The sequence below is a fragment of the Rhinoraja longicauda genome, chromosome 31 (genome assembly GCF_053455715.1).
Source record: "Rhinoraja longicauda isolate Sanriku21f chromosome 31, sRhiLon1.1, whole genome shotgun sequence".
NCBI classification, from domain to species: domain Eukaryota; kingdom Metazoa; phylum Chordata; class Chondrichthyes; order Rajiformes; family Arhynchobatidae; genus Rhinoraja; species Rhinoraja longicauda.
This window is the reverse complement of record NC_135983.1, coordinates 7,816,180-7,843,573: the sequence shown is the minus strand read 5'-3', so window position 1 is coordinate 7,843,573 and position 27,394 is coordinate 7,816,180. Positions and strand designations below refer to the sequence as shown.

At 49.4% G+C, this 27,394-nt stretch overlaps 1 protein-coding gene across 3 annotated transcripts in view; it reads left to right on the top strand.

Annotated features, from left to right (window-relative positions):
* The window catches only part of LOC144608392 (serine/threonine-protein kinase Nek6-like), a 161,806-nt gene that overhangs the window by 78,070 nt on the left and 56,342 nt on the right, over positions 1–27,394 (top strand). For all 3 annotated transcript variants that reach the window (XM_078426106.1, XM_078426107.1, XM_078426105.1), the window contains exons 3-6: positions 13,495–13,635; positions 15,753–15,815; positions 19,985–20,095; positions 25,378–25,486. In XM_078426106.1, coding sequence (XP_078282232.1) covers positions 13,495–13,635; positions 15,753–15,815; positions 19,985–20,095; positions 25,378–25,486 — 424 coding nt within the window. The remainder of the gene's footprint in view (positions 1–13,494; positions 13,636–15,752; positions 15,816–19,984; positions 20,096–25,377; positions 25,487–27,394) is intronic.

Here is a 27,394-nt window from a genome sequence, read left to right as displayed (position 1 = left end):
AGGTCCTCCAGCACTTTGTATTTTGCTCCAGATTCCAGTCTCTTGTCTCTCTGCTTTAGCTGTAACTCAACTACCTGTGCCCATTCACCCATGACTCCCCCCCCCTCCCCCTACTCACTTATGTAGAAGCAAAGAACTGTAGATGCTGGTAAATGCACAAAAGGGAGACAAAGTGCTGGAGTAACTCAGCGGGTCAGGCAGCATCTCTGGAGATCAGGAATTGGTAATGTTTTGGGTTGAGACTCTTCTTCAGACTGATTGGAGGGTAGGGGGACGAAGCTGGAAAAGGGGAGAGGCAGGACAAAGCATAATAATAGACAATAGACAATAAACAATAGGTGCAGGAGGAGGCCATTCGGCCCTTCGAGCCAGCACCGACATTCAGTGTGATCATGGCTGATCATTCACAATCAGTTCCCCGTTCCTGCCTTCTCCCCATACCCCCTCACTCTGCTATCGTTAAGAGCTCTATCTAGCTCTCTATTGAAAGCATCCAGAGAATTGGCCTCCACTGCCATCTGAGGCAGAGAATTCCACAGATTTACAACTCTCTGACTGAAAACGTTTTTCCTCATCTCCGTTCTAAATGGCCTACCCCTTATTCTTAATCTGTGGGCCCTGGTTCTGGACTCCCCCAACATTGGGAACATGTTTCCTGCCTCTAACGTGTCCAATCCCTTAATAATCTTATATGTTTCAATAAGATCCCCTCTCATCCTTCTAAATTCCAGTGTATACAAGCCTAGTCGCTCCAGTCTTTCAACATACGACAGTCCCGCCATTCCGGGAATTAACCTAGTGAACCTACGCTGCACGCCCTCAATAGCAAGAATATCCTTCCTCAAATTTGGAGACCAAAACTGCACACAGTACTCTAGATGCGGTCTCACTGGGGCCCTGTACAACTGCAGAAGGACCTCTTTGCTCCTATACTCAACTCCTCTTGTTATGAAGGCCAACATTCTATTGGCTTTCTTCACTGCCTGCTGTACCTGCATGCTTCCTTTCAGTGACTGGTGCACTAGGACACCCAGATCTCATTGTACGTCCTCTTTTCCTAACTTGACACCATTCAGATAATAATCTGCCTTCCTATTCTTACCACCAAAGTGGATAACCTCACATTTATCCACATTAAACTGTATCTGCCATGCATCCGCCCACTCACACAACCTGTCCAAGTCACCCTGTAACCTCATAGCATCTTCCTCACAGTTCACACTGCCACCCAGCTTTGTGACATCTGCAAATTTACTAATGGTACTTTTAATCCCTTCATCCAAGTCATTAATGTATATTGTAAATAGCTGCGGTCCCAGCACCAAGCCTTGCGGTACCCCACGAACCACTGCCTGCCATTCTGAAAGGGACCCATTTATCCCCACTCTTTGCTTTCTGTCTGCCAACCAATTTTCTATCCATGTCAGTACCCTACCTCCAATACCATGTGCTCTAATTTTGCCCACTAATCTCCTTTGTGGGACCTTGTCGAAGGCTTTTTGAAAGCCACATCCACCGGCTCTCCCCTGTCAATTTTCCAAGTTACATCCTCAAAAAATTCCAGAAGATTAGTCAAGCATGACTTCCCCGTCGTAAATCCATGCTGACTCGGAACGATCCTGTTACTGCTATCCAAATGCTCCGCAATTTTGTCTTTTATAATTGACTCCAGCATCTTCCCCACCACTGATGTCAGACTAACTGGTCTATAATTTCTATAATAATCTCTATAAAATAATATGATAATTTCTATAAAATTCTATATATAATTTCTATAATATAATAATATAATAATTTCTATAACAATCTACAATAGGTCACAGAGGGGGAGATGCAGGAGGTTTATCCGAATGCTGCCTGGATTAGAGGATATTAGCTCTGAGGGGAGATTGGACAAACTTGGATTGTTTTGTCTGGGATGTCGAAGGTTGAGGGGAAACCTGACAGAAGTATATAAAATTATCACAGGCCTGGATATTGTAAAAAGTCAGAACTTTTTTTCTTGGGTGGAAATGTCACCCAGGGCATAGCTTCAGGATGAGAGGGGTAAAGTTTGAAGGAAACTGGAGCAAGTGGACCCATTGGGCCCAAACCTCTCCTGCATTGGTGCAGCCCCCTCTCCTCAAGTCAAGTTTATTTGTCTCATACACATACAAGATGTGCAGTGAAATGAAAGGTCACCCAGTGGGATTCCTCCAGTCACCTCCTCACTGTGATGGAAGGCCAGAATGTATTTTTTCTTCCCCTGCCGTCTTCTCCCGCGGTCAGGCTGTTGAAGATGCCACCTTCCAGGGCGGTGAAAGGTCCGCAGTGGGCCGACCCAAGCCCCGCGATTCGGGACGGGCGAAGACGCTGCCGCTGCACGTCGGGGCGGTCGGGGCTCCCGACATTGAAGCCCCCGCCGGGCGGAGAAAAATCCCGCGGCCTATTTCAGACCGCGCCGGACGGTGAAAAGTCCGCAGCGGGCCGACCCAAGCCTCCCTCCCCTCTTCCCTCCCCTCCTCCCTCCCCCCCCACCACTCCATCCCCCTCAACTCCCCTTATCCTCCCTCCTCCCTCCCCTCTCCCTCCCCCCTCCCTCCCCCTCCCTCCCCCCTCCCTCCCCCCCTCCCTCCCTCCCTAGAAGATAGTTTCAAACTTTAAAATGTGAATAACTTAAAAAATATAACACCGATTTCAATGAAGCTTCTTCCATTAGCACCAAAGGGACGACGGTGAGTAAGGTGGGCCTAAAATTGTCGCGCTATCGTGTACCGTTTTGGCTGTAGTTCAGGAACAAACAAACAAACAAACGAGAGTTTTAGTATATAATTAGATACGCAGGGCCAGATTTTGTACAGAGGCTGTTGGGTGCCTGGAAGGAGCTGCCTGTAGTGGTGGTGCTGGTGGTGGAGGTAGATACAATGGTGGCAGGTAAGACGCTGTTAGAATAGGCACGTGGACATGCAGGGAATGGAGGGACATGGATCATGCACTGGCAGAGGAGATTAGTTTAACGTGGATAGACACAAAGTGCTGGAGTAACTCAGTGGGTCGGGCAGCACCTCTGGAGACAAAGGATGGGTGATGTTTCGGGGCCGGGACCCTTCTCCAGACTGGTCCCGAATAAGTCAACTAGTCGTCTGAAGAAGGCTTCCGACTTGAAACGTCACCCATCCTTTTCCTCCAGAGATTCTGCCTGAACCGTTGAGTTACTCCAGCACTTTATTTCGAGCTTCGGTATAAACCGGCATCTGCAGTTCCTTGCGTAAGAAAGAACTGCAGATGCTGGTTTAAATAGAAAGGTAGACGCAAAATGCTGGAGTAACTCAGCGGGACAGGCAGCATCTCTAGCGAGAAGGAATGGGGGACGTTTCGGGTCGAGACCCTTCCACAGTTCCTTTCCGCGCTGTTAGTGTAACGCGGCCTCGTGTTCGGCACGGACTTTGAGTGCCGATTGGCCTGTTCCTGTGCTGTTCTATGTTCTCAGGTCCACTGAGGATGATCAATAAGTGCTGTTCTTGGCAGCAATGCCCGCAAGACAAAATAGAATCTCTACTGCACTGAACCACCGCCCCATCCCACTCCGTGGACCCAGATATTGCTGCCAACCCCCTGCCCATGTCCTCCGCCAAGCTCGAGCCGCCCAGGCCAAGTGGTGTTCTTACGTGTGGCTGCTGCTGCAGCTCGTCACGACCCCTCCAGGGCGAAATGCCGTTTGTAGCCATTGCATTATCAGTGTCCCTGCAACGTGAGGAAACCAGTTTTGCCTGATGCCTCCCGGGAGCGTGTTAATTAAAGATGAAATACATTACAGCGGCCCTCGTGTTTGAACAAAACCACGGTACGAGAAAGAAGGAATCACCCTACGGCCATAAGTGGGGAAATAACGTTCCTTAATAAATGTAGACGTGTTAAACACCACAGATGATATGGTGGTGTGCTGTGTGACGGCAGGGAGGGGTAATGAAAGCAGGCAGTTTGCTGTGGTTTCGGTGCCTGACCCCCATGTCTTGAGCTTTGGAGGGAGTGGGTGTATCGCATCCTTTGATGGCAAGATTCCTTTAATTAAGGCGGATGGGCTGCCATGCAGAATGCAAATCTGGGTCATTGCATATGTAAATGTGCAGCTGCGGTCTTGCAGGGATGCCAGGTTGCATCAGGCGATGCGTCCCGCTATCACGGAGCGTTGTGGCAGGCGGGCGTTGTGGCTCATCGCTACCCCTGGCCGTCCCACCCTGTGTCGTGCAGACGGGCTGGAGACGGTGAAGAGCCTCGTGGGCAGCATTGCTAAATGAGCGAGTGGGCTTCCCTCTCCGTGCCCGGAGCTCGGTGCAGCCAACGCCAAGGCTCAGTGGGCGAGGAACGCAGTCCAGAGTCCAGGCTGGACATTGAGGGGCCAGTGTGTGGTGGGGCCATCCCTCAGACAAGGGAAGGGATCTGTGCAATTCTCTGCCACAGAAGGCAGCGGAGGCCCACCCAATGGATGTTTTCAAGAGAGAGAGTTAGATTTAGCTCTTAGGGCTAAAGGAATCAAGGGATATGGGGAGAAAGCAGGAACGGGGTACTGATTTTGGATGATCAGCCATGATCATACTGAATGGCGGTGCTGGCTCGAAGGGCTGAATGGCCTACTCGTGCAACTATTTTCTATGTTTCTATGATATCACCCCAGGAGGCCGAATGAATGGGAACGCTATGGATATATTGATGGTATTTGGGAACTCTACGAAATATAACGCTAACAAACGTATGCAGAGCTGCTGAGAACACGGGAGGAATTTTGTTCAGTTCTTGTTTTTGTACATATTTTTTATCCTGAATATTTTAATTTTTTTAAATCATTGGATCAACGCCTGCTGGTGGAGACACCCCTCATGCAAGGGAAGGGGTGTCAACCCAAGGGGGCCACATGAATGGCACGGGTGCTGGTTGTGAGGATATTTAGTGAACACTACCCAATATAACACTACCGAGTAGATGAACTCCCAAGAGTGCTGGAAGAGTTTCTGCACTGTTCTTGTTTTGTATATGTTTTTATTGTCCTGAATAAAGTTTATTTTTGGAAAGAAAATTTGGATCTGCGACGGCCAACTGGTGTTGGCTTGGTGACCACTGTTCTCCTTTGAGCTGCGGCTTTTTTGATCCTTAGCGTTGTGATAATGCACCTCGAGTGAGGAGGAAGGACGCGAGCTACTGTGGCAACATCTTCCTCCTTGCAGTCTGACAAGTTCCAGACTGCCAGTGCCATGTAACTGGGAGCTACACTTGGTCCTGGGCCATCAACGATCAACCCATCAACCATCAGTGATCAAAAAAATCAACCATCAACCTGGGAGTTACACCTGGTCCTGGGCCATCAACGATCGAAGCATCAACCATTAATGATCAAAAAAATCAACCATCAAGCTGGGAGTTACATCTGGTCCTGGGCCATCAACGATCGAAGCATCAGCCATTAATGATCAAAAAAATCAACCATCAAGCTGGGAGTTACATCTGGTCCTGGGCCATCAACGATCAAACCATCAGCCATTAATGATCAAAAAAATCAACCATCAGCGTCAATCATCAACGATCAACCATCAGCTATCAATGATCAACCATCAACGATCAACCATTAACCATCAATCATCAGCATCAATCATCAACGATCAACCATCAGCCATCAATGATCAACCATCAACGATCAACCATTAACCATCAACTATCAACATTTTGGTTCTTGAACCACCCCACATAACCCTGACCACAACCCTACCTCCGCAACCCGGTCGACTACAGACTTTGTAGGTGTACTACCTACTTTGGTTTGCACTATTGTAATCTGGTTACCACCACCACCACCAGCATGTTCCCGGCACCCTCCACCCACTGTGTAAAACACACTTGTCCCGCACATCTCCTTTAAACTTTCCTCCTCTCACCTGGTCACCATTGTAAGATAGAAGGTGCAGCGACCTATGTCAGCACAGCAAGCAGCCATGGACAGCATTGTAATAATGGCCAGACCGTCTTTTGGGATGACGGGGAATAAAGACGGCCGTCACTTTAATGAATGAAAAAGCCGCTTGGGATCTGAACTCCCTCGATTCATAATTATTCATAAACTGCGCGTTCGACCCTGGATGTACTGGGAGAGAGATGCGTACTTTGAAAGGGTCACTCTGTGTGCGGAGAATTCCCTAGTCTGATACCCTGCTGCAGTCAATGAGAAACAGCAGGTCAAACTGACCAATGCACCAACGTTGCGACTAAGACAAGATTTGAAGCGTTGTCGCAGTCTAGTTTATTATTGTCACATGTAGACAATAGACAATAGGTGCAAGAGGAGGCCATTTGGCCCTTCGAGCCAGCACCGCCATTCACCGTGATCATGGCTGATCATCCACAATCAGTACCCCGTTCCTGCCTTCTCCCCATATCCCTTGACTCCGCTATCCTTAAGAGCTCTATCTAGCTCTCTCTTGAAAGCATCCAGGGAATTGACCTCCACCGCCTACTGAGGCAGAGAATTCCACAGATTCACAACTCTCTGAGTGAAAACGTTTTTCCTCATCTCCGTTCTAAATGGCCTACCCCTTATTCTTAAACTGTGGCCCCTGGTTCGGGACTCCCCCAACATCGGGAACATGTTTCCTGCCTCTGGCGTGTCCAATCCCTTAATAATCTCATATGTTTCGATAAGATCTCCTCTCATCTGTCTAAATTCCAGCGTATACAAGCCCAGTCGCTCCAGTCTTTCAACATATGAGGTGCCGAGGTGCTGTGCAAAGCGTTTTGTTGCGTGCTAACCAGTCAGCGGAAAGACAAGTTGCAAGTGTCAACATGACCTCCATGGTAATACAGGGCCTTCAGCCATATCCACGATATAAGACCATGTCATAGTAGCAGAATTAGGCCATTCGGCCCATTGAGTCTACACCGCCATTCGATCGTGGCTGCTCTATCTTTCCCTCTCAACCCCGTTCTCCTGCCTCCTCCCCATAATCTTTGACACCCCTTACTAATCAAGAACCCGCTTACTAATCAAGAACCCACTTACTAATCGAGAACCCGCTTACTAATCTAGAACCCGCTTACTAATCAAGAACCCGCTTACTAATCAAGAACCCGCTTACTAATCAAGAACCCGGGGAGAACGGTGATATCGGTTGGCTTTTGTCAAGTCCGCTCCCCCTACTGAGAAACATTTCACCGTGTCTTTAACATCGAGGTAAAAGATCTGCGTTCAGTGAATAATATTCAGCCGGTGGGTGACATGCATACTTCTCCCAGTCACTCCTTGTTGATTATATTTGTGTTTATGTTGTTCTGTGCCACAAAGCAATGCGTATAAACTGTCCCATTAACCAGCGACTAAAGGGTGTGGAATACAAATCCAGAACAAGAGGCAGTAATGGTCAGTCTGTGATTAATAAATGCCAACCTTTAGAAATTACCATCACCATATTCCAGCTACAGAGCTGTGTGTTAGCCCGGCCAATTTGATGGCACTCTGGAGGCTTTAGTATCACAGCCATCGACTTTTAGGGTGATGGAGCGGTTACTTAACTTATTGCTTGAAACATATTACAGCCCGGAAAGGAAAATGCTGGGGTTTGAAATCCTCCTGTGTACAGTAAAATATATTACTGTAACAGCAATTGTCATGTTCAGTGCAGGGATGATTAACACAATCAGCTCCAGTGGTCCCATTGTTTATGGAATGCACGGCAACATCGGCAAGCTCCTCCTAACTGCCCCGAGAGAGGGGGTGGGTGGGGAGAGGGGGGAGAGAAGGGGAGCGAGAGAGAGGGGTGGGGAGAGGGGGGAGAGAGAGAGGGGTGGGGAGAGAGGAGGGGAGCGAGAGAGAGGGGTGGGGAGAGGGGGGAGAGGAGGGGAGCGAGAGAGAGGGGTTGGGAGAGGGGAGAGAGGAGGGGAGCGAGAGAGAGGGGTGGGGAGAGGGGAGAGAGGAGGGGAGCGAGAGAGAGGGGTTGGAAGAGGGGAGAGAGGAGGGGAGCGAGAGAGAGGGGTGGGGAGAGGGGGGAGAGAGAGAGGGGTTGGGAGAGGGGAGAGAGGAGGGGAGCGAGGGAGAGGGGTTGGGAGAGGGGAGAGAGGAGGGGAGCGAGAGAGAGGGGTGGGGAGAGGGGAGAGAAGGGGAGCGAGAGAGAGGGGTGGGGAGAGGGGAGAGAGGAGGGGAGCGAGAGAGAGGGGTGGGGAGAGGGGGGAGAGAGAGAGGGGTTGGGAGAGGGGAGAGAGGAGGGGAGCGAGGGAGAGGAGTGGGGAGAGGGGGGAGAGGAGGGGAGCGAGAGAGAGGGGAGAGAGAGAGGGGTGGGGAGTGGGGGGGAGAGAGGGAGAGGGAGTGGGTGGGGAGAGGGGAGCGAGGAGGGGAGTGAGAGGGGGAGAGAGAGAGGGGGTGGGGAGAGGGGAGAGAGGAGGGGAGAGGAGGGGAGCGAGAGAGAGAGGTGGGGAGAGGGGGGAGAGAGAGGGGGTGGGTGGGGAGAGGGGACAGAGGAGGGGAGTGAGAGGGGGTGAGGAGAGGGGAGAGAGGAGGGGAGAGAGGAGGGGAGTGAGGGGTGGGGAGGGGGGAGAGAGAGAGGGGGTGGGTGGGGAGAGGGGAGCGAGGAGGGGAGTGAGAGAGGGGTGGGGAGAGGGGAGAGAGGAGGGGAGCGAGAGAGAGGGGTGGGGAGAGGGGGGGAGAGAGAGAGAGTGGATGGGGAGAGGGGGGAGAGAGAGAGGGAGTGGGTGGGAGAGGGGAGAGAGGGGGGAGCGAGAGACAGGGGTGGGAAGATGGAGAGAGAGAGAGGGTGGGTGGGGAGAGGGGGAGAGAGAGAGATGGGGTGGGGAAGGTGAGAAAGAGAGAGAGAGACAGAGGTGAGAGAGTGAGTGAAAGAGGGAGAGTGAAAGTGGGAAGAGTGTGGAGGAGATGGAGAAGGAGTGAGAGAAAGGCACGAGAGGGAGAGAGAGAGAGTGTGAAAGGGAGAGGGAGAGAAGGAAAGGGAGAAAGAGAGAGAGAGAGAGAGAGAGAGAGAGAGAGAGAGAGAGAGAGAGAGAGAGAGAGCAAGTGAGAGTGTGATCTGCCAACTGATGTACAGGTCAATGCATGAATTTAAAAGCTTTGGGCCAACGATGCATTCTGAGGAGGGGAAAGAGAAATGAAATCCAGGAAGGGTAGGATTTGACATGATACCTGCAGTTCCCATCGCTCCATTACAGGAAGTATGTGGTGGCTTCGTAAAGGGAGCAGACGAGGTTTACCAGAAAGATGGCTTGATTAGGGGGTGTGAGCTGCAGATAGAGCTCCAGGGTCTGGCGGAATCAAGGGATGTGGGGAGAAGGCCGGCACAGGTTACTGATTGTGAATGATCAGCCAAGATCACAACGAATGGCAGTGCTGGCTCGAAGGGCCAAATGGCCTCCTCCTGCACCTATTTTCTATGTTTCTACATTTAAGAGTTTAGAGATACAGCGCAGAAACAGGCTCTTTGGCCCACCGGGGCCACGCCGACCAGCGATCCCCCAGTACACTAGCACTCTCCGACACACGAGGGACATTTTACAATTTTGTAACCGAAGCCAATTTACTTACAAACCTGCTCTTCTCTGGAGTGTGGGAGGAAACCGGAAGACCCAAGGAAAACCTACTCGGTCACGGGGGGAACGTACAAACTCTGTACAGACAGCACCCGTGGTCAGGATCGAACCCGGGTCTCTGGCGCTGTGAGGCAGCAGCTCTAGCGTTGCACCGCCAGAGGTTGGGGGGAGATCCGATAGAAGTTTACAAAATGATGAGAAACATACGATAGTCAGTCACAAAGTATTTTCCCCCAGGATGGAGATATCAAATACCTGAGGCCATAGCTTTAAGGTGAGAGGGGCAAAGTTTAAAGGAGATATGCGCGGGGCAAGATTTTTAAACAGATAGTGGTGGGTGCCTGGAACACGTCACTGTGGGGTGGTAGTGGAGGCTGATACGATAGTAGTGTTTCTCCCCCTCCCCCCACTCGCAACAAGGACAGAATCCCCCTCGTTCTCACCTTCCACCCCACCAGCCAGCGGATCCAACAAATCATCCGCCAACATTTCCGTCACCTACAATGGGACCCCACCACTGGCCACACCTTCCCATCCCCTCCCCTCTCTGCGTTCCGCAGAGACCGTTCCCTCCGTAACTCCCTGGTCCACTCGTCCCTTCCTACCCAAACCACCCCATCCCCGGGCACTTTCCCCTGCAACCGCACGAGATGCAACACCTGTCCCTTTACCACCCCCCTCAACTCCATCCAAGGACCCAAACAGTCTTTCCAGGTGAGACAAAGGTTCACCTGCACCTCCTCCAACCTCATCTATTGCATCCGCTGCTCCAGATGTCAACTTATTTACATCGGCGAAACCAAACGCAGACTCGGCGATCACTTCGCTCCACACCTGCACTCGGTCCGCATTGGCCAAACTGATCTCCCGGTGGCCGAGCACTTCAACTCCCCCTCCCACTCCCAGTCTGACCTTTCTGTCATGGGCCTCCTCCAGTGCCATAGTGAGGCCCACCGGAAATTGGAGGAACAGCACCTCATATTTCGCCTGGGCAGCTTGCAGCCCAGTGGTATGAACATCGACTTCTCCAACTTTAGATAGTTCCTCTGTCCCTCTCTTCCCCTCCCCCTTCCCAGATCTCCCTCTATCTTCCTGTCTCCACCTATATCCTTCCTTTGTCCCGCCCCCCCCTGACATCAGTCTGAAGAAGGGTCTCGACCCGAAACGTCGCCCATTCCTTCTCTCCTGAGATGCTGCCTGACCTGCTGAGTTACTCCAGCATGTTGTGAATAAATACCTTTGTGGTGTTTAGGAGGCTTTTGGGTGGGCATATAGAGGGGACTGGATTACCTGCAGGCAGGTGAGAGTCGGTGTGGGCTATCATGACACTGTGGGCAGAAGGGCCGGTTCTATGTTCTGTGTTCAAACTGTCGTCACTCAGAGAGTCAGTAAACCTCCGATAATCTGTCATCCAATTGTTCGGGAAATGTGGTGTTTCTCATCCGTCTCTGCCAGTCCCTGTATCTTGCATTCCCTTTAAACACACCTGGTTCACTAAAGGTTTATTGATCTACAGCATCTATATTGGAGTATTGACAGGAGTTATATCCAATTGTCCAGAAAATCTGCCTCCACTGCCAATTTCCCCGGTTTAATATAGAGTCATATTTTGAGCAGTAGAGCATAGCAACAGGCCCTTCGGCCCACCATGTCCATGCTGACCTACACTAATCCCATCTACCTGTGTTAGGCCCGTAGGCCTCTCTGGTGTGGCGATTGGGGTAAACTTTCCCGGTTGCTTCTTGGAGTGATCCACAAAGATATTCCGGACAAGGCGATAGAAGCCAATTTATGGGAAGTTGAGGACCAGGCTAAAGATGTGATGTGGAATTTTGTGAGGGGGGGGGGGGGGGGGGGTCACAATCTCAGAGGGGCTCCCATCTGTGACATTTGCCTTCTATAAACATAGAAACATAGAAAATAGGTGCAGGAGGAGGCCATTTGGCCCTTTGAGCCAGCACCGCCATTCATTGTGATCATGGCTGATCACCCACAATCAGTAACCCGTGCCTGCCTTCTCCCCATATCCCTTGATTCCACCAGCCCCTTGAGCTCTATCTAACTCTTTTAAATTCATCCATTGAATTGGCCTCCACTGCCTTCCGTGGCAGAGAATTCCACAAATTCACAACTCTGGGTGCAAAAGTTTCTTCTCACCTCAGTTTTAAATGGCCTCCCCTTTATTCTTAGACTGTGGCCCTTGATTCTGGACTCCCCCAACATTGGGAACATATTTCCTGCATCTAGCTTGTCCAGTCCTTTTATAATTTTATACGTCTCTATCAGATCCCCTCTCATCCTTCTAAACTCCAGTGAATACAAGCCCAGTCTTTCCAATCTTTCCTCATATGGCAGTCCTTCCATCCCAGGGATTAACCTCGTGAACCTATGCTGCACTGCCTCAATAGGAAGGACGTCCTTCCTCAAATTAGGAGACCAAAACGGCGCACAATACTCCAGATGTGGTCAATAGACAATAGACAATAGACAATAGGTGCAGGAGGTGTCCATACGGCCCTTCGAGCCAGCACCGCCATTCAATGTGATCATGGCTGATCATTCTCAATCAGTACCCCGTTCCTGCCTTCTCCCCATACCCCCTGACTCCGCTATCCTTAAGAGCTCTATCTAGCTCTCTCTTGAATGTATTCAGAGAATTGGCCTCCACTGCCCTCTGAGGCAGAGAATTCCACAGATTCACAACTCTCTGACTGAAAAAGTTTTTCCTCACCCAGTTGGTCTCACCCAGGGCCCTGTACAACTGCAGAAGGACCTCTTTGCTCTTATACTCAAATCCTCTTGTTATGAAGGCCAACATGCCATTAGCTTTCTTCACTGCCTGCTGTACCTGCACGCTTACTTTCACGTGACGGACAATAGCTTCATTGATCAACCTGGCGTCATAGGTGGAAGGGGTGGTGGAGAAGGCTTTTGGCACGTTGGCCTTCATCGGTCAGGGAATTGAGGATCGAAGTTGGGATGGTTACGTTATACAGTTGGACAAGACTTTGGTGAGGCCGCACTTACAGCATTGCTCACCTTGCGAAAGGAAAGATGCCATTACTTCACATGGGCCCGGGTTCGATCCTGGTCTCGGGTGCTGTCTGCGTAGAGTTTGCACATTCTCCCTGTGACCGCGTGGTTTTCCTCCGGGTGCTCCGGTTTCCCCCCACGTTCTAATGATGTGCGGGTTTGTAGGTTATTTGGGCCCTGTAAATTGCCTGTGATGTGCGGGGAGTGGATGAGAAAGTGGGATATCACAGAGCAAGTGTGAATGGGTGATCGGTGGTGGTCTCGGTGGGCCATAGGAACCGTTCACTGCTGTATCTCTAAACTAAACTTATCCTTTAAACATTAAACATTGACAGAGTTGTACTAGATAGAAGCTCCTTAAATAACACTAGACCAAGTGGACCCGTTGGGCCCAAACCTCTCCTGCATTGGTGCAGCACCCTCTCCTCCCCCTCCCCACCCTCCTCCCTCCACCCCCTTCCCCTCCCCCTCCCTCCATTCCCCCCTCCCCCCTCCACCCCCCCTTCCCTTCCCCCCCACTCCATCCCCCTCAACTCCCCTTAGCCTCCCTCCTCCCCCCCCTCCCTCCCTCCCCCCTCCCTCCATAGGAGGTAGATTTAAACTTTAAAATGTGAATAACTTTTAAAACATAACACTGATTTCAATGAAACTTCTTCCATTGGCACCAAAGGGACGAGGGTGAGTAAGGTGGGCCTAAAATTGTCGCGCTATCATGTACCGTTATGTCTGTAGTTCAGGAGCAAACAAACAAACAAACGAGAGTTTTAGTATATAGATAGATTGGTGGTTTGAAGAGGTACCGAATGTTGAAAGTTGCACGAGCAGGCCAGTTTGAGTGAGGATCCCTATCCTGCCCTCACCTTCATTAATGAAAGCTGACCGCTGGTCTACCCTTTCTTGGTCCAGACGCACTCGCCCACCTACACCTACCACAGCAGACTGGCGGACTTCCGCATCGAGAAGAAGATTGGCCGGGGCCAGTTCAGTGAAGTCTACCGAGCAACCTACCTTCACAATGGAAAGGCGGTGGCATTGAAGAAAGTCCAGGTATGGCCATCCCAGACACACACACACCCACCCGTCTTTCAAACCCATCCCCTCAAATGACTCTTTTTAGAAAAATGTTAAAACTTATCATATTTCAACTTGTATGATTATGTGGAAGGTAGACACAAATTGCTGGAGTAACTCAGCGGGTCAGGCAGCGTGTCGGGAGAGAAGGAATGGGTGACGTTTCGGGTCGAGACCCTTCTTCAGACTGATGTCAGGGGAGTGGGCGGGACAAAGATAGGATGTAGTAGGACCACAGGAAGACTAGTGGGAGAACTGGGAAGGGGGAGGGGAAGGAGAGGGACAGAGGAACTATCTGAAGTTAGAGAAGTCAATGTTCATACCGCTGGGGTGTAAACTGCCCAAGCGAAATATGAGGTGCTGTTCCTCCAATTTGCGCTGGGCCTCAGTATGACAATGGAGGAGGCCCAGCACAGAAAGGTTTAACCTATACTTAGCATTCCTTAAAAATGAGTCTGAAGAAGGGTCCTGATCCAAAACATTGGATAGGGAGACCCTCGGACTATCTTTAATTGGACTTTACTGAACTTTATCCTGCAATAAAGGTTATTGCCTGTACTGTGTATCTGTACACTGTGGACAGCTCAATTGTAGTCATGTATTGCCTTTCCACTGACTGGTTAGCACGCAACAAAAGCTTTTCACTCTACCTCGGTACACGTGACAATAAACTAAACTGAGCATAATCAAAAGAATGTCACCGATCCATGCCTGCCTGATCCGCTGAGTTACTCCAGCACTTTGTGTCTTGTTTTGTAAAGCAGCATCTGCAGTTCCTTTTGTCTCCTTTTAATCTCTCGCCTTTGCCCACCCATCTGCTAATCAAAAGCACCCCTCACCTGTATCCACCCATCACTTGCCAGGCTTTGTCCTGCTCCCACCTCTCTCCCCCAGCTTTCTGCCCCTGACTACAATTGGGTCTTGAAGAAGGGTCCCGACCCGAAACGTCACCTGTCCATGTTCTCCAGAGATGCTGCTTGACCTGCTGAGTTACTCCGGCACTTTGTGTGTTTTTTTTGTAAACCGGCATCTTCAGTTCCTCGTGTCTCCCTCAAAACGTTGCCTGAATACAGTTAATATATCATAATGATATTAAGTATTCCCTCTGGAGTTCAAGCACCATTCAATGATAATGTCATAAACAAGGCAGATTCCATCTTCCGCGAGTCACCTAGTAATTCATCGCCGGGGTAAACAGCAGTAAACTCCATCTGGACTGAAGTGCTATTCCCTTGGATTAAAGTATTTCAAATTCAGATTTTAATTATTTGTCATATTCCAACTGCCTTAAATGTATGACTGCATTGCCACGTGATTGCTTCGGAGTGGCAGAGTCAATAGGAGCAGGAGCAGGCAATGGGGTTGATCGGGCCAGCCCTGACCTTCATCGAAACGTTGGCCGAGCCTCTACCTCAGCACCATTTTGCGGGACTCGCCCACATTGCTTGATTCTCGCAGAGTTTTGAATGAACACAGTGACTGAGCAACCCCAGTTGTCAGGGGAAGACAATTCCAATGGTTGCTCTCCCTTTAGAACATCGAAGAGTACAAGCCCCCCCCAGTCCACAATGTCGATTCCCTGCATATCCAAGTGCCTGTCCAAAAGCCTCTTAAACACCACTATCATTTCTGCCTCCACCACCGTCCCTGGTAGAAACTTTGTTTGTAAAAGAAAAAAATTCTTCTCATCTCAGTCCCTGCACTTTCTCTGTAACATTATAATGCTGTAGTTCTTCACTCTTGCCATTTTTCTTTTTGAATTACCTGTTGTACTTGTGTGTGGCTTGATTACACACATGTAAGGCTTGATTTCACTTGCTAGCATGGAAACAAAGCTTGTCACTATTTCTCGGTACAGGTGACAATAATAATCCAATTCCTAATGCCTACTACTCATCCTGAAAATGCTTCAACAAAGACCTCAATTTGTATCTAACAAGATTTAGTACACTGGGCAATTATATTTTTTGAAGAGCAATGATTTGTCTTTATAGAGATGCGGTTTTCTCGGATTATATTAACAGCTGTAACAGCTGGATGTTAGCTATCTCCAGATCTCTATATTGTCCACCTTTTGTTATTGTCTTGGTTAGGTATTTGAGATGATGGATGCAAAGGCAAGACAAGACTGCATCAACGAGATTGACCTTCTAAAGGTAAAGCAGTAAGATGCTGGCGTTGTTATCAGAAGTCCTTCTGCAGCTTTAATCATTGACTCTGCCAAAGAGCCATTGTCTTGTACCGAATGTCTTAGGAAGATGGAGAGTTCTGAAGTCATACAACACATAAGGTGGTGCAGTGGTAGAGTTGCTGCCTTACAGCACTTGCAGCGCCAGAGACCCAGGTTCTCCCCGTGACCGCTGGGTTTTCTCTGAGATCTTCGGTTTCCTCCCACACTCCAAAGATGTACTGGTGTGTAGGTTAAATCACAAATCCCTTCTCTCCCGAGATGCTGCCCGACCTGCTGAGTTACTCCAACACTTTGTGAATAAATACCTGGTGTGTAGGTTAATTGGCTCGGTATGTTGTAAAGTGTAAATTGTCCCTCGTGTGTAGCATAGTGTTAATATGTGGGGATTGCTGGTCGGTGCGGACTCGGTGGGCTGAAGGGCCTGTTTCCGCGCTGTATCTCTAAACTAAACTAACACGGACACAGGCCCTTTGGCCCAACTTTCCCATGCTGAACAAAATGCCCCTCTGCACTGTCCTACCTACCCATGGTTGGCCCACATCCCTCTAAACCTTTCCTATTCATGTGGTGGTCCAAAAATTCTTTCAAAAGTCCTTATAGTACCTTCCTCAACTACCTCCTCTGGCAGCTCGTTACGTGTACCCACCACCCTCGGTGTACAAAAGATGCCTCTCAGGATCCTAAACATAGAAACATAGAAATAAAGAAAATAGGTGCAGGAGGAGGCCATTTGGCCCTTCGAGCCAGCACCGCCATTCATTGTGATCATGGCTGATCATCCACAATCAGTAACCTGTGCCTGCCTTCTCCCCATATCCCTTGATTCCACCAGCCCCTAGAGCTCTATCTAACTCTCTTTTAAATTCATCCAATGAATTGGCCCCCACTGCCCTCTGTGGCAGAGAATTCTACAAATTCACAACTCTCTGGGTGAAAAAGTTTCTTCTCATCTCAGTATTTAAATGGCCTCCCCTTTATTCTTAGACTGTGTCCCCTGGTTCTGGACTCCCCCAACATTGGGAACATTTTTCCTGCATCTAACTTGTCCAGTCCTTTTATAATTTTATATGTTTTTCTATAAGATCCCCTCTCATCCTTCTCAACTCCAGTGAATACAAGCCCAGTCTTTCCAGTCTTTCCTCATGTGAACTTTTCCTCTCTCACGGTAAACCTTTCACCTCTGCTCGCCATTCCACTACTTGGGTAAAAGACTCTGCATTCACCCTGAAGGGGGTGACTCAAGAAGGGTCCCGACCCAAAATGTCACCGATCCATGTTCTCCAGAGACGTTGCCTGATCCGCTGAGTTACTCCAGCACTTTGGATTATTTTTCCAGTATCAAGTTGGTACTATTGTCTACGCATCATGTTCTCCAGCGGAGAGTATTCTGTCACAATGTAGGTGGCGGGAGGTCTCTTGGGATGTCAGGAGCCGAGCCCTTTCCCGAGGACCTGCTCCAATCTCTCTGTGGACGAGAGCAGCCAACATCACTGGGGATGGACACAGAAAGCTGGATTTAAATTTTTTTTTTAGATTTAGAGATACAGCGTGGAAACAGGCCCTTCGGCCCACCGAGTCCGCGCCGCCCAGCGATCCCCGCACACTAACACCATCCTACACACTCTAGGGACATTTTTTACATTTACCCAGTCAATTAACCTACAAACCTGTACGTCTTTGGAGTGTGGGAGGAAACCGAAGATCTCGGAGAAAACCCACGCAGGTCACGGGGAGAACCTACAAACTCCATACAGACGGCGCCCGTAGTCAGGATCCAACCCGAGTCTCCGGCGCTGCATTCGCTGTGAGGCAGCAACTCTACCGCTGCGCCACCGCGCCGTGCCGCGTGGAGAAGCTCGGCGGGCCAGGCAGCGTCTCTGGAGAGAAGGATTGGGTGACGTTTCGGATCGAGACCCTTCTTTGATCTTCCCACACGTCGCCCATTCCTTCTCTCCAGAGATGCTGGCTGTCCCGCTGAGCTACTCCGGCTTTTGGTGTCGATCTTCAGTTTAAACCAGCATCTGTAGTTCCTTCCTACACACTACATCGCAGGGGAGTCTTGCTGTAAACGGCCCAGCGTTAATGCCCAAACGGAGCGCAGCCGAAATCTGTAGATAATCAAAGGCATCCGATTTTAATTCCTCGAATGAAGCAATATAAAAGCAGCATTGTTCTCGGGAATCGCTGGCTTGTAACGTCTGAAGTTTGTCTTCTAATTAAATCACTTGTTTGCCGAGAGCCATCAGCTGCCGTCGCTGGGACTCTGAAGAAACATTCTCAATGACCCTGCTTTTTATAGAACAATTTAATCAGGGTTATTTTCGATCAGAAATACCGTTACCAAGGTTGCGAAAGTCAAACGCATTCAAAAGGCTGATGGGAACTTATCGACAAAAATCAAAGTTCTTGAGGCACAATGTTCCAGTCTTGTAGCTGGCAATCGTTTGGATATTTTACAATCTCCCGAGTTGGATGTTCCCCATCCAATAGATGTTCCACTGTCCTCCATCACAACACTAAACCTATTGAACAAAAGACAGTGTTGGAGGCACTCTGCGGGTCAGGCAGCATCTGTGGAGCAAAATGGATAACCTCCATCCCCCTCCTCACCTATACCCACCAATCACTTTGCCAGGATGTATCCCAGCCCCAACTCTATTTTCCAGTTTTCTCCCACCCTCCTCCATCATTTTGAGCAAGGGTCCCGACCCGAAACGTTGTCTGTCCATCCGCTCCGCTCCTGCTGAGTTACTCCAGCACTTTGAGTCAGAAGAAAGGTTCCATCCCAAAACGTCACCCATCTTTTTTTTCTCCAGAGATGCTGCCTGATCCACTGAGTTGCTCCAGCACTTTGTTTTATGCTCAAGATTCCAGCACCTGTAGTTCCCCATGTCTCCATTTTGCCAATTGAACATTAGAGCAAGGATCAGGAGTGCCCACTCAGACTGTCGAGGCTACCCATGCCTCCACCAACCCAGCCGGAGGTTGGACATTAGCTGATCTAAGGGAGACCCTGCCCACAAATAACCCTGACTCAGCTCATATTAGTGCCAGCATCACCCACACCCCACCCACCCCACACCCCGCACCCCACCCACACCCCGCACCCCACACATCCCAACCTCATCCACACCCCTGCACCACCCTCAACCACAACCCCCTCACACCCCACCCACACCCCAACTTCACCCGCATCGCCCTCAATCCACCCTCACCTTCACCCCACCCACACCCACACACCACCCTCACCCACACCCCAACCCCCACACCACCCTCTCCATGCCCTCACCCACACCTTCGCACCACTCTTGCCCACACCACCCTCACCCCACCCACACCCTCACCCCACCCACACCCTCACCCCACCCACACCCTCACCCCACCCACACCCTCACCCACACCTTCGCACCACCCTCGCCCACACCCCACCCTCACCCCCACCCCACCCAACAGGGTTAGCGAGGGTTTTCCGAATCACAAATCCTCCTAGAACACAGAACACTACAGCACAGCAACAGGCCCTTCAGCCCACAATGTCCATGCTGAACATGATGCCAGGATAAACTAATCTGCTCTGCCTGCTCGTGATCTATATCCCTCCAGTCACGTGTGCCTAAAAGCCTTTTAAACACCATGATTGTATCTGCCTCCACCACCACCCCTGGCAGCCCGTTCCAGGCAACCACCACACTGTGTAAAAAAACCTTGCCCAGCACGTCTCCTTTAAACTTTGCCCCTCTTGCCTTAAAGCTATGACCTCTAGCCTTTAACATTTGCATCCTGGGGCCAAAGGTTGTGACAGTCCACCCTAATTATCCTACCCGGATAGTCCTGTGGAATTAATTTACTTTTTAAAAGGACTTACTGATGTGATGTTCCTTCTTTAAGTGGAGCCTGTCCTTCTCTGTTCCAGGCCCTCACCTATGAGGCAGCTTAAATTCTCCTTTGGATAATAACTTTGAGCGTAAAGCTGAAATTAATTCCTCATGACATCTGCTGAAGTTTGGGTAATGGATTCCAAAAGATGTTTCTCAAACATTGAATTGATGCCATAAAGAAACAATGTTAATCGGGGAGACAGGTTGGGGTCGTTATCACTGAATTCCCACTTACATCTTTCTCTCTGTTCTGCAGCAATTGAATCACCCCAACATAATAAAGTACCTGGACTCCTTCATTGAGGACAATGAGCTGAACATTGCACTGGAATTGGCAGATGCAGGGGACCTCTCTCAGATGATTAAGGTGAGGACAGAGACATTTAGTTTTTGTGGATCGAGATTCAGAATTACCCCCCCCCCCCCCCCCCCGGACACCCCCACACCCGCAAGAGAGACGTGGACCGCAAGCTGGTCGTTCAGCTCGGGTGTTGCCACTAAAGATCAGATAAAAACACTGCTCAAAAGGTGCACTGCACGGTGGGGCAGCGGTAGAGTTGCTGCCTTGCAGCGCCGGAGACCCGGGTTCCATCCCGACTGTACGGTGTTTGTACCTTCTCCCCGTGACCTCGTTTCCCCCAAGATCTTCGGTTTCCTCGCACACTCCAAGGATGTACAGGTTTGTAGCTTGATTGGCTTGGCAAATGTAAAAATTGTCACTATTGTGTGTAGGATAGTGTCCATGTGCGGGGATCGCTGGGCGGAGCGGGACAAAGGGCCCGTTCCCGCGCTGTATCTCTAAACTAAACCAAAAAAAGCGCGGCACAGTGGCGCAGCTGTTAGAGCCGCTGCCTCACAGCGCCAGAGACTCTGGTTCGATCCTGTACCAGTTTGTACCTTCTCCCTGGGACCACGTGGCTTTCCTCCGGGTGCTCCGGTTTCCTCCCACATTCCAAAGGCGTGCGGGTTTGTAGGTTAAATTGCCCCTAGTGTGCAGGGAGTGGATGAGAGAGTGCGATAACATCGAGTTAGTGTGAACCGGTGATCAATGGTCAACGTGGACTCAGTAAACTGAAGGGGCCTGTTTCTATACTAAACTGAAGAATGACACAAAGTGCTGGAGTAACTCAATGGGTCAAGACATCATCTCTGAAGAATGGTTCAACGGTGCTTTACCCTCACATGTACCGAGGTACGGTGAAATTCATTTTCATATGCAGTTCAGTACAAGTATATATAAGCACTTGGATACATCTTAGATAAGCATCACAGATACAGTATAGTATATAGTAGTGTATAGTAGTTGTACACTGAGACAGTATCAAGGATAGGTGATGTTTTGGTCAAGACCCTTCATCAGACTGATTACAGGGAGAGGGAAAGGAGAACGGGGCAGGCCAAAGCAGGGGTGGTAGCAGGTGAACAAACACAGGCGAGGGTTTTCATTTGATCGGCAGAAAAACTAAACTCAACCTCTGAAAACCTGGTTAACCTGCTTCTAATTTGTTTTTACATTGCTAGAATTCCGCACGATTTGCACGGTATTTTCTAATGTCCGCTTTCACGGTCAAGATTGAAATGCGCAGGCTATGTTGGAAGACCTACGGACAGGTACATGAACAGAAAAGGTTGAGTAGGATATGGGCCACATGCAGACAAGTTGGACTAACCTAGATGGGGTAACTTGATCGTCATGGACGAGTTGGGCTGAAGGGCCAATTTCCGTGCTGCATGACTATTGTGAATCCAATTCAGGATTAAAAGTATTCAAATACTTTGTCTCCACTGCGCACTGAGTTCCAAACCTCATGGCCCACAGAGAGAAACGAATCTCACCTTGTTTCTGTCTTACATGGGTGACTCGTTATTATTTCAGACAATGACATCTATTGTTTTAGTACAAGAACATCTAACATCTGATTCCAAGGGGAAACATTATTTTCACATCCACCCTGTCAGATGCCCTTGGATTTTGTGTCTCGTTCAAGTCGTCTCTCGCTCCTCCCTCTGCCTCCTCCAGGTGACGCAGCGGTAGAGTTGCTGCCTTACAGCGCTTGCAGCGCCGGAGACCCGGGTTCCATCCCGGCTACGGGCGCCGTCTGTACGGAGTTTGTACGTTCTCCCCGTGACCTGCGTGGGTTTTCTCCGAGATCTTCCGTTTCCTCCCACACTCCAAAGGCGTACAGGTTTGTAGGTTAATTGGCTTGGTCTGTGTAAATTGTCCCTAGTGTGTGTAGGATAGTGTTGATGTGCGGGGATCGCTGGTCGGCAGGGACTCGGTGGGCCGAAGGGCCTGTTTCGGCGCTGTATCTCTCTAAACTAAACTAAACTAACCCAATGTGCTGTAATCTGTGAACTCCAGCAGTTAAAAAACCTAATCTGTCCAACCTTTTCTCTTGAGACAAGCTGCCCACTCCTGGTATTAGTCCAGTAAACCTCTCTGAATTAACGTACATCCTTAAATGCTGTTCATCCAAGTAGGGCAGACACCTTTATCGACACCTTACACAGCCAAAGAAGATTAATCATCCCCCCTGACATCAGTCTGAAGAAGGGTCTCGACCCGAAACGTCACCCATTCCTTCTCTCCCGAGATGCTGCCTGAACTGCTGAGTTACTCCAGCATTTTGTGAATAAATCATCCTTACTACCCCTTAACTGGCAACAGGGAATAGGGCACAGTTTTTTAGCCAAATTAGAAATTGTTGTTGTTATTGATACTGGTTTATTTTTGTCACATTTATGTAACTGAGATACAGTGAAAAGCTTTTCTTCTTTGCAGTTAGTGCAAAGAGAGAATAAAGCAGAAGTTGATAGATTCTTGATTAGTAAGCGTGTTAAAGGTAACGTGGAGAAGGCAGGAGAACGGGCTTGAGAAGTAACAATACACCAGCCATGATTGAGTGGTGGAGAGGACTCGATGGGCCGAATGGCCTAATTCGGCCTAATTCAACAAAGACAGTTCATAGCTTGAAGCTTAGTTGGTGATTGTAGTGTTTAATAGCCTTATGATTATTGGATCTTATGATGTAGAAGGAGGCCATTAAGCTCACATTTCCCCTCTGATTTTCACTGTGATCAATTCTCCCCCGGATTCTGCCACGCGCCTACATATTAAGGTTAACATTGAGTGGTCAATTTTACGTGCCTATCGGTTGGACCTTGCTTGCAATGTCTCCACTACAGAAGTAAGTACTCTGTTGGCTATAAAGTGCTTGCAACGTTACTGGGACGGTGAATGCTTGATTCCGAGACATCTTCACGGTTTAACGCACTTCCCAACAAATATACCCTGCTTATCCAGCAAAGATTTTGCCCGGAATAAACATGGCCACATTATCAAGTAACAACCGCATGCAACAAACGCTTTGTCAAAGTTCCTTCAATGATATTGTCTTTTTATTGAATTATTTATGAAGGATTACAGACATGTACCCATGGGACATCGCTGCATAAAACAAATGAGCAGTCGGCTCGCTTTTAGTTAAATGTCAGCTGATTTAAATAACTATTCCATTGTGAGTATTGAACCTACTCGGGCAGATGAAAGATAAATAAGGGGGAGGGGAAGAAGCCGTTCCAGTGTGCAATTGAACAAATAATTAGCACTGTACAAGAAGGGGAAATATGGGTAATAATAGGAATAAGGGCAGCCTGTTTCCAGTAATCATGCATACACAACTGTGTTGATGTAAGACATTTATAAATATTCCATTAACTTATTTTAGCATTGTAAATTATCTGCTTGAGCTCAAAAAAAAATATCGAGGATGCGCCCTACAATATTAATAAGGAATGCATTAAAATCAAAAGGGTTGATGGTATTCTTAAGTGGCAAAGTGTGCGTTTCCAACAGTACCTGGTGCTGGAATCTGATCCCCGTACAACAGCTAAGATGCAGGTCTCTGAGATTGTTGTTATTCGTCAGCCTCACCCCATCTGAACTGGCGATCCTTGTCTCTGCACTTTGACCATAAACACAAGGTCTCAGACTCAGGAGAACAAACACAGAGTGTCAAATGCGAGCACAGGACCTAAACACACACACACACACACACACACACACACACACACACACACACACACACACACACACACACACACACACACACACACACGATCACAAACACAGGGTCTCAAACACAGGGTCTCAAACACAAACACAGGCCATGAATAAAAGGTGTCTCCCTGGATCGTGGGCGCTCCAGTATTTCCGCTTGTCGACCAGACTTTGGACTTTTCTTCGTAAATGGCGCCAAAATATGGTGACTGTGCCTTTGCGGTTTGTGCGCAAGTGACAGTAAAGATCCATTGAAGGCCCCATACACATAACAACACCCACAGGGACTGAAACACAGGTATTAATAGATGTCAACCTCTCTACATCGACGAGACCAAACGCAGGCTCGGCGATCATTTTTCGCTCAACACCTTCGCTCAGTCCACCTTAACCAACCTGATCTCCCGGTGGCTGAGCACTTCAACTCCCCCTCCCACTCCCAGTCTGACCTTTCTGTCATGGGCCTCCTCCGGTGTCATAGTGAGGCCCCTCCGGAAATTGGAGGAACAGCACCTCATATTTCGCTTGGGCAGCTTACAGCCCAGCGGTATGAACATTGACTTCTCTAACTTTAGTTAGTTCCTCTGTCCCTCTCTTCCCCTCCCCTTCCCAGTTCTCCCACTGTCTTCCTGTCTCCACCTATATCCTTTCTTTGTCCCGCCCCCCCTGACATCAGTCTGAAGAAGGGTCTCGACCCGAAACGTCACCCATTCCTTCTGTCCTGAGATGCTGCCTGACCCGCTGAGTTACTCCAGCATCTTGCGACACCTTCGTATTAATACATGTAATGACCCTGGGCCTCAAACACAGGGCTACAAGCAGAGGATCATAGACACGGCCACAGAAACAAGACCGACACGAACACTCAACCCCAATCACCCAGGAAGGAATCCGCAGCAAGAATTCTGAAGGGTCTCGACCCGAAACGTCACCTGACCATGTTCTCCAGAGATGCTGCCTGACCTGCTGAGTTACTCACGCACTTTGTGCCTTTTGCGTATTAACCAGCAACTGGAGTTCTTTGTTTCTGCAAGAATTCAATGCCTACCATTAATCATTAGGTCATGGGCCCACACAGGTGCCATTATGCGCGGCATTTAATCCAGCAGACGTCTTTAAAGAAATCAGTCACCGACTGATTAACTATTAACTAGCATTAACAATTGGAATAGCAAGAAGATGGTTGTTATCTTCACCTGGCATTTGGCAGTAAAGACATCCGTTTGAAATAGAAAATGTATTGATTTTGCCGTGCACTTTCTTGGGAGTGTGGGTTAATGTCCAAGGCGTGGGCTGATGTGGAGAGTGGATGCGTGTTAGTCATTATTGCCGACTCCAGCGGCTGAGGGGCGGTGAGCTTGTTGGAGCAGGGGGGGGGGGGGGGGGGGGAAGGATGGATTAGGCAGGAGAGATCACGGCGGACACCGGTCCAGGAGGGAAGAGTTCAGCGCGAGCGCGCGGATGAATAATGCCTTTTGTTATGCAATGCTTCAGCAAACGCCGCTTGAATGCCGCTTGCTGTGGAGTCACGGCACGCCAGCACGAGCCTCATTCTGTATTCCTTCATCTTTTATTCATTGTTTTCACAGTACTTCAAAAAGCAAAAGAGGCTAATTCCAGAAAGAACAATATGGAAATACTTTGTGCAGCTATGCAGCGCAGTGGAACACATGCACTCCCGAAGGGTGATGCACAGAGGTAAACACGCCATCACCCGTCACTAACATCCATCCCCAGCCAGAACCACCAGCAGCTCAGCCCAGTGGCAGGGGGAGGGAAACCAGGGGGGAGCGATCTGTGTATCTGTGTATCTGTGCACTAGTGTGTGCATGCAGTGATGTGTGTGTGTGTGTAGTGGAAGCAAGTGTATATTGGAGAGCATGTTTGTGTGGATGGACACAAAATGCCGGAGTGACCCACCGGGCGGGACAGGCAGCATCTCTGGAGGAGTGTCTCGACCCGAAACGTCACCCATTCCTTCTCTCCACAGATGCTGCCTGTCCCTCTGAGTTACTCCAGCATTTTGAGTCTATCTTCGATTTAAACCAGCATCTGCAATTCCTTCTTACACATGTATGTGGGGTACACATGTGCATATAATCGCCACTTTGTATGTGTGCATATACATGTGTGTTTATATGTCAGTTTGCATATGTGTGGGGAGCTGTGTTTGTGTAGGTGTATTATTTGTAATGTGGGCATTGTGTATGTGTCTGTGCGTGTATATGATTGAATCTGTTGTGTGCACATGAGTCTCTGCATGTGTGTTTGTGCACAGATGTGTGCGTTGGTTTTGTACATGTTTGTGTGTGAGCCTGGGCACGTGTGCGCGTGTGAGTGCCTGCGCGTGTTGTGTGGGTGATTGCGTGTGTGTGCAAATGCGTGTGTATGTGAGAACGTAGAACAGTACAGCACAGGAACAGGCACTTCCGCCCACAATGTCCGAGCCAAACATGATGCAAGGAGAAACTAATCTCTGCTGCACATAATCCACATCCCTCCATTCCCTGTATATCTACATTCCTCTCTAAAAGTCTCTTACACGCCACTATCAAAGATGCTTCCTTCACCACCCCTGGCAGTGCGTTCCAGGCACCCAGCACTCTCTGTGTAAAAAAAAATCCTTCCCCGCACACCCCCTTTAAACTTCGCACCTCTCACTGTAAAGTTATGCCCTTTAATCTTTGACATTCCCACCCTCGGAGAATGATACTGACCCTATCTATACCTTTCATAATGTTGAACACTTCTATCAGGGCACCTTTTGTCAGTTCTCCCACTGGTCTTCCTGCCTCCAACTACATCCTATCTTTGTCCCGCCCCCTCCCCTGACATCAGCCTGAAGAAGGGTCTCGACCCGAAACGTCACCCATTCCTTCTCTCCTGAGATGCTGCCTGACCTGCTGAGTTACTCCAGCATTTTGTGACCACCTTCTCTCAGGGCACCGCTCAACCTCTGGCGTTCCAGGGAAAACAACCTAAGTCTGTCCAACCTCTCTCCTTGTAGGTAATACCCTGTCACCCAGCCACATCCTGGTAAGCCTCTTCAGCACCTTCTCAAAACCTCCCGCATCTTATTGCTTCCCGTTGCCTGTCCATTCCCACTGGACATCTCGGCTGAGGAATTAGCATCTCTGCTCATGGAGCAGGTTTAGTTTAGTTCAGAGATACAGCGCGGAAACAGGCCCTTCGGCCCACCGGGTCCGCACCGCCCAGCGATCCCCGCACACTAACACCATCCTACACACACTGGGGACAATTTACATTTACAGCAAGCCAATTCATCTACAAAACTGTACGCCTTTGTAGTGTGGGAGGAAACTGAAGCTTTCAGAGAAAACCCACGCTGGTCACGGGGAGACAAACACCCGTGGTCGGGATCGAACTCGGGTCTCTGGCGCTGTAAGGCAGCTACTCTACCGCTGCGCCACCGCGCCGCACGAAATTGCCTCATGCAGTGACTGAGCAGAATGGGTGTTGTGTGTGCACGTGCATACGTGTGTGTGTGTGTGAGCGTGTGTGAGTGTGTGTGAAGGTAGCACCGCATAGGAACAGGCCCTTCAGCCCCACAATGTCTCTGCCAAACACGATGCAAAGCTTGCGTGC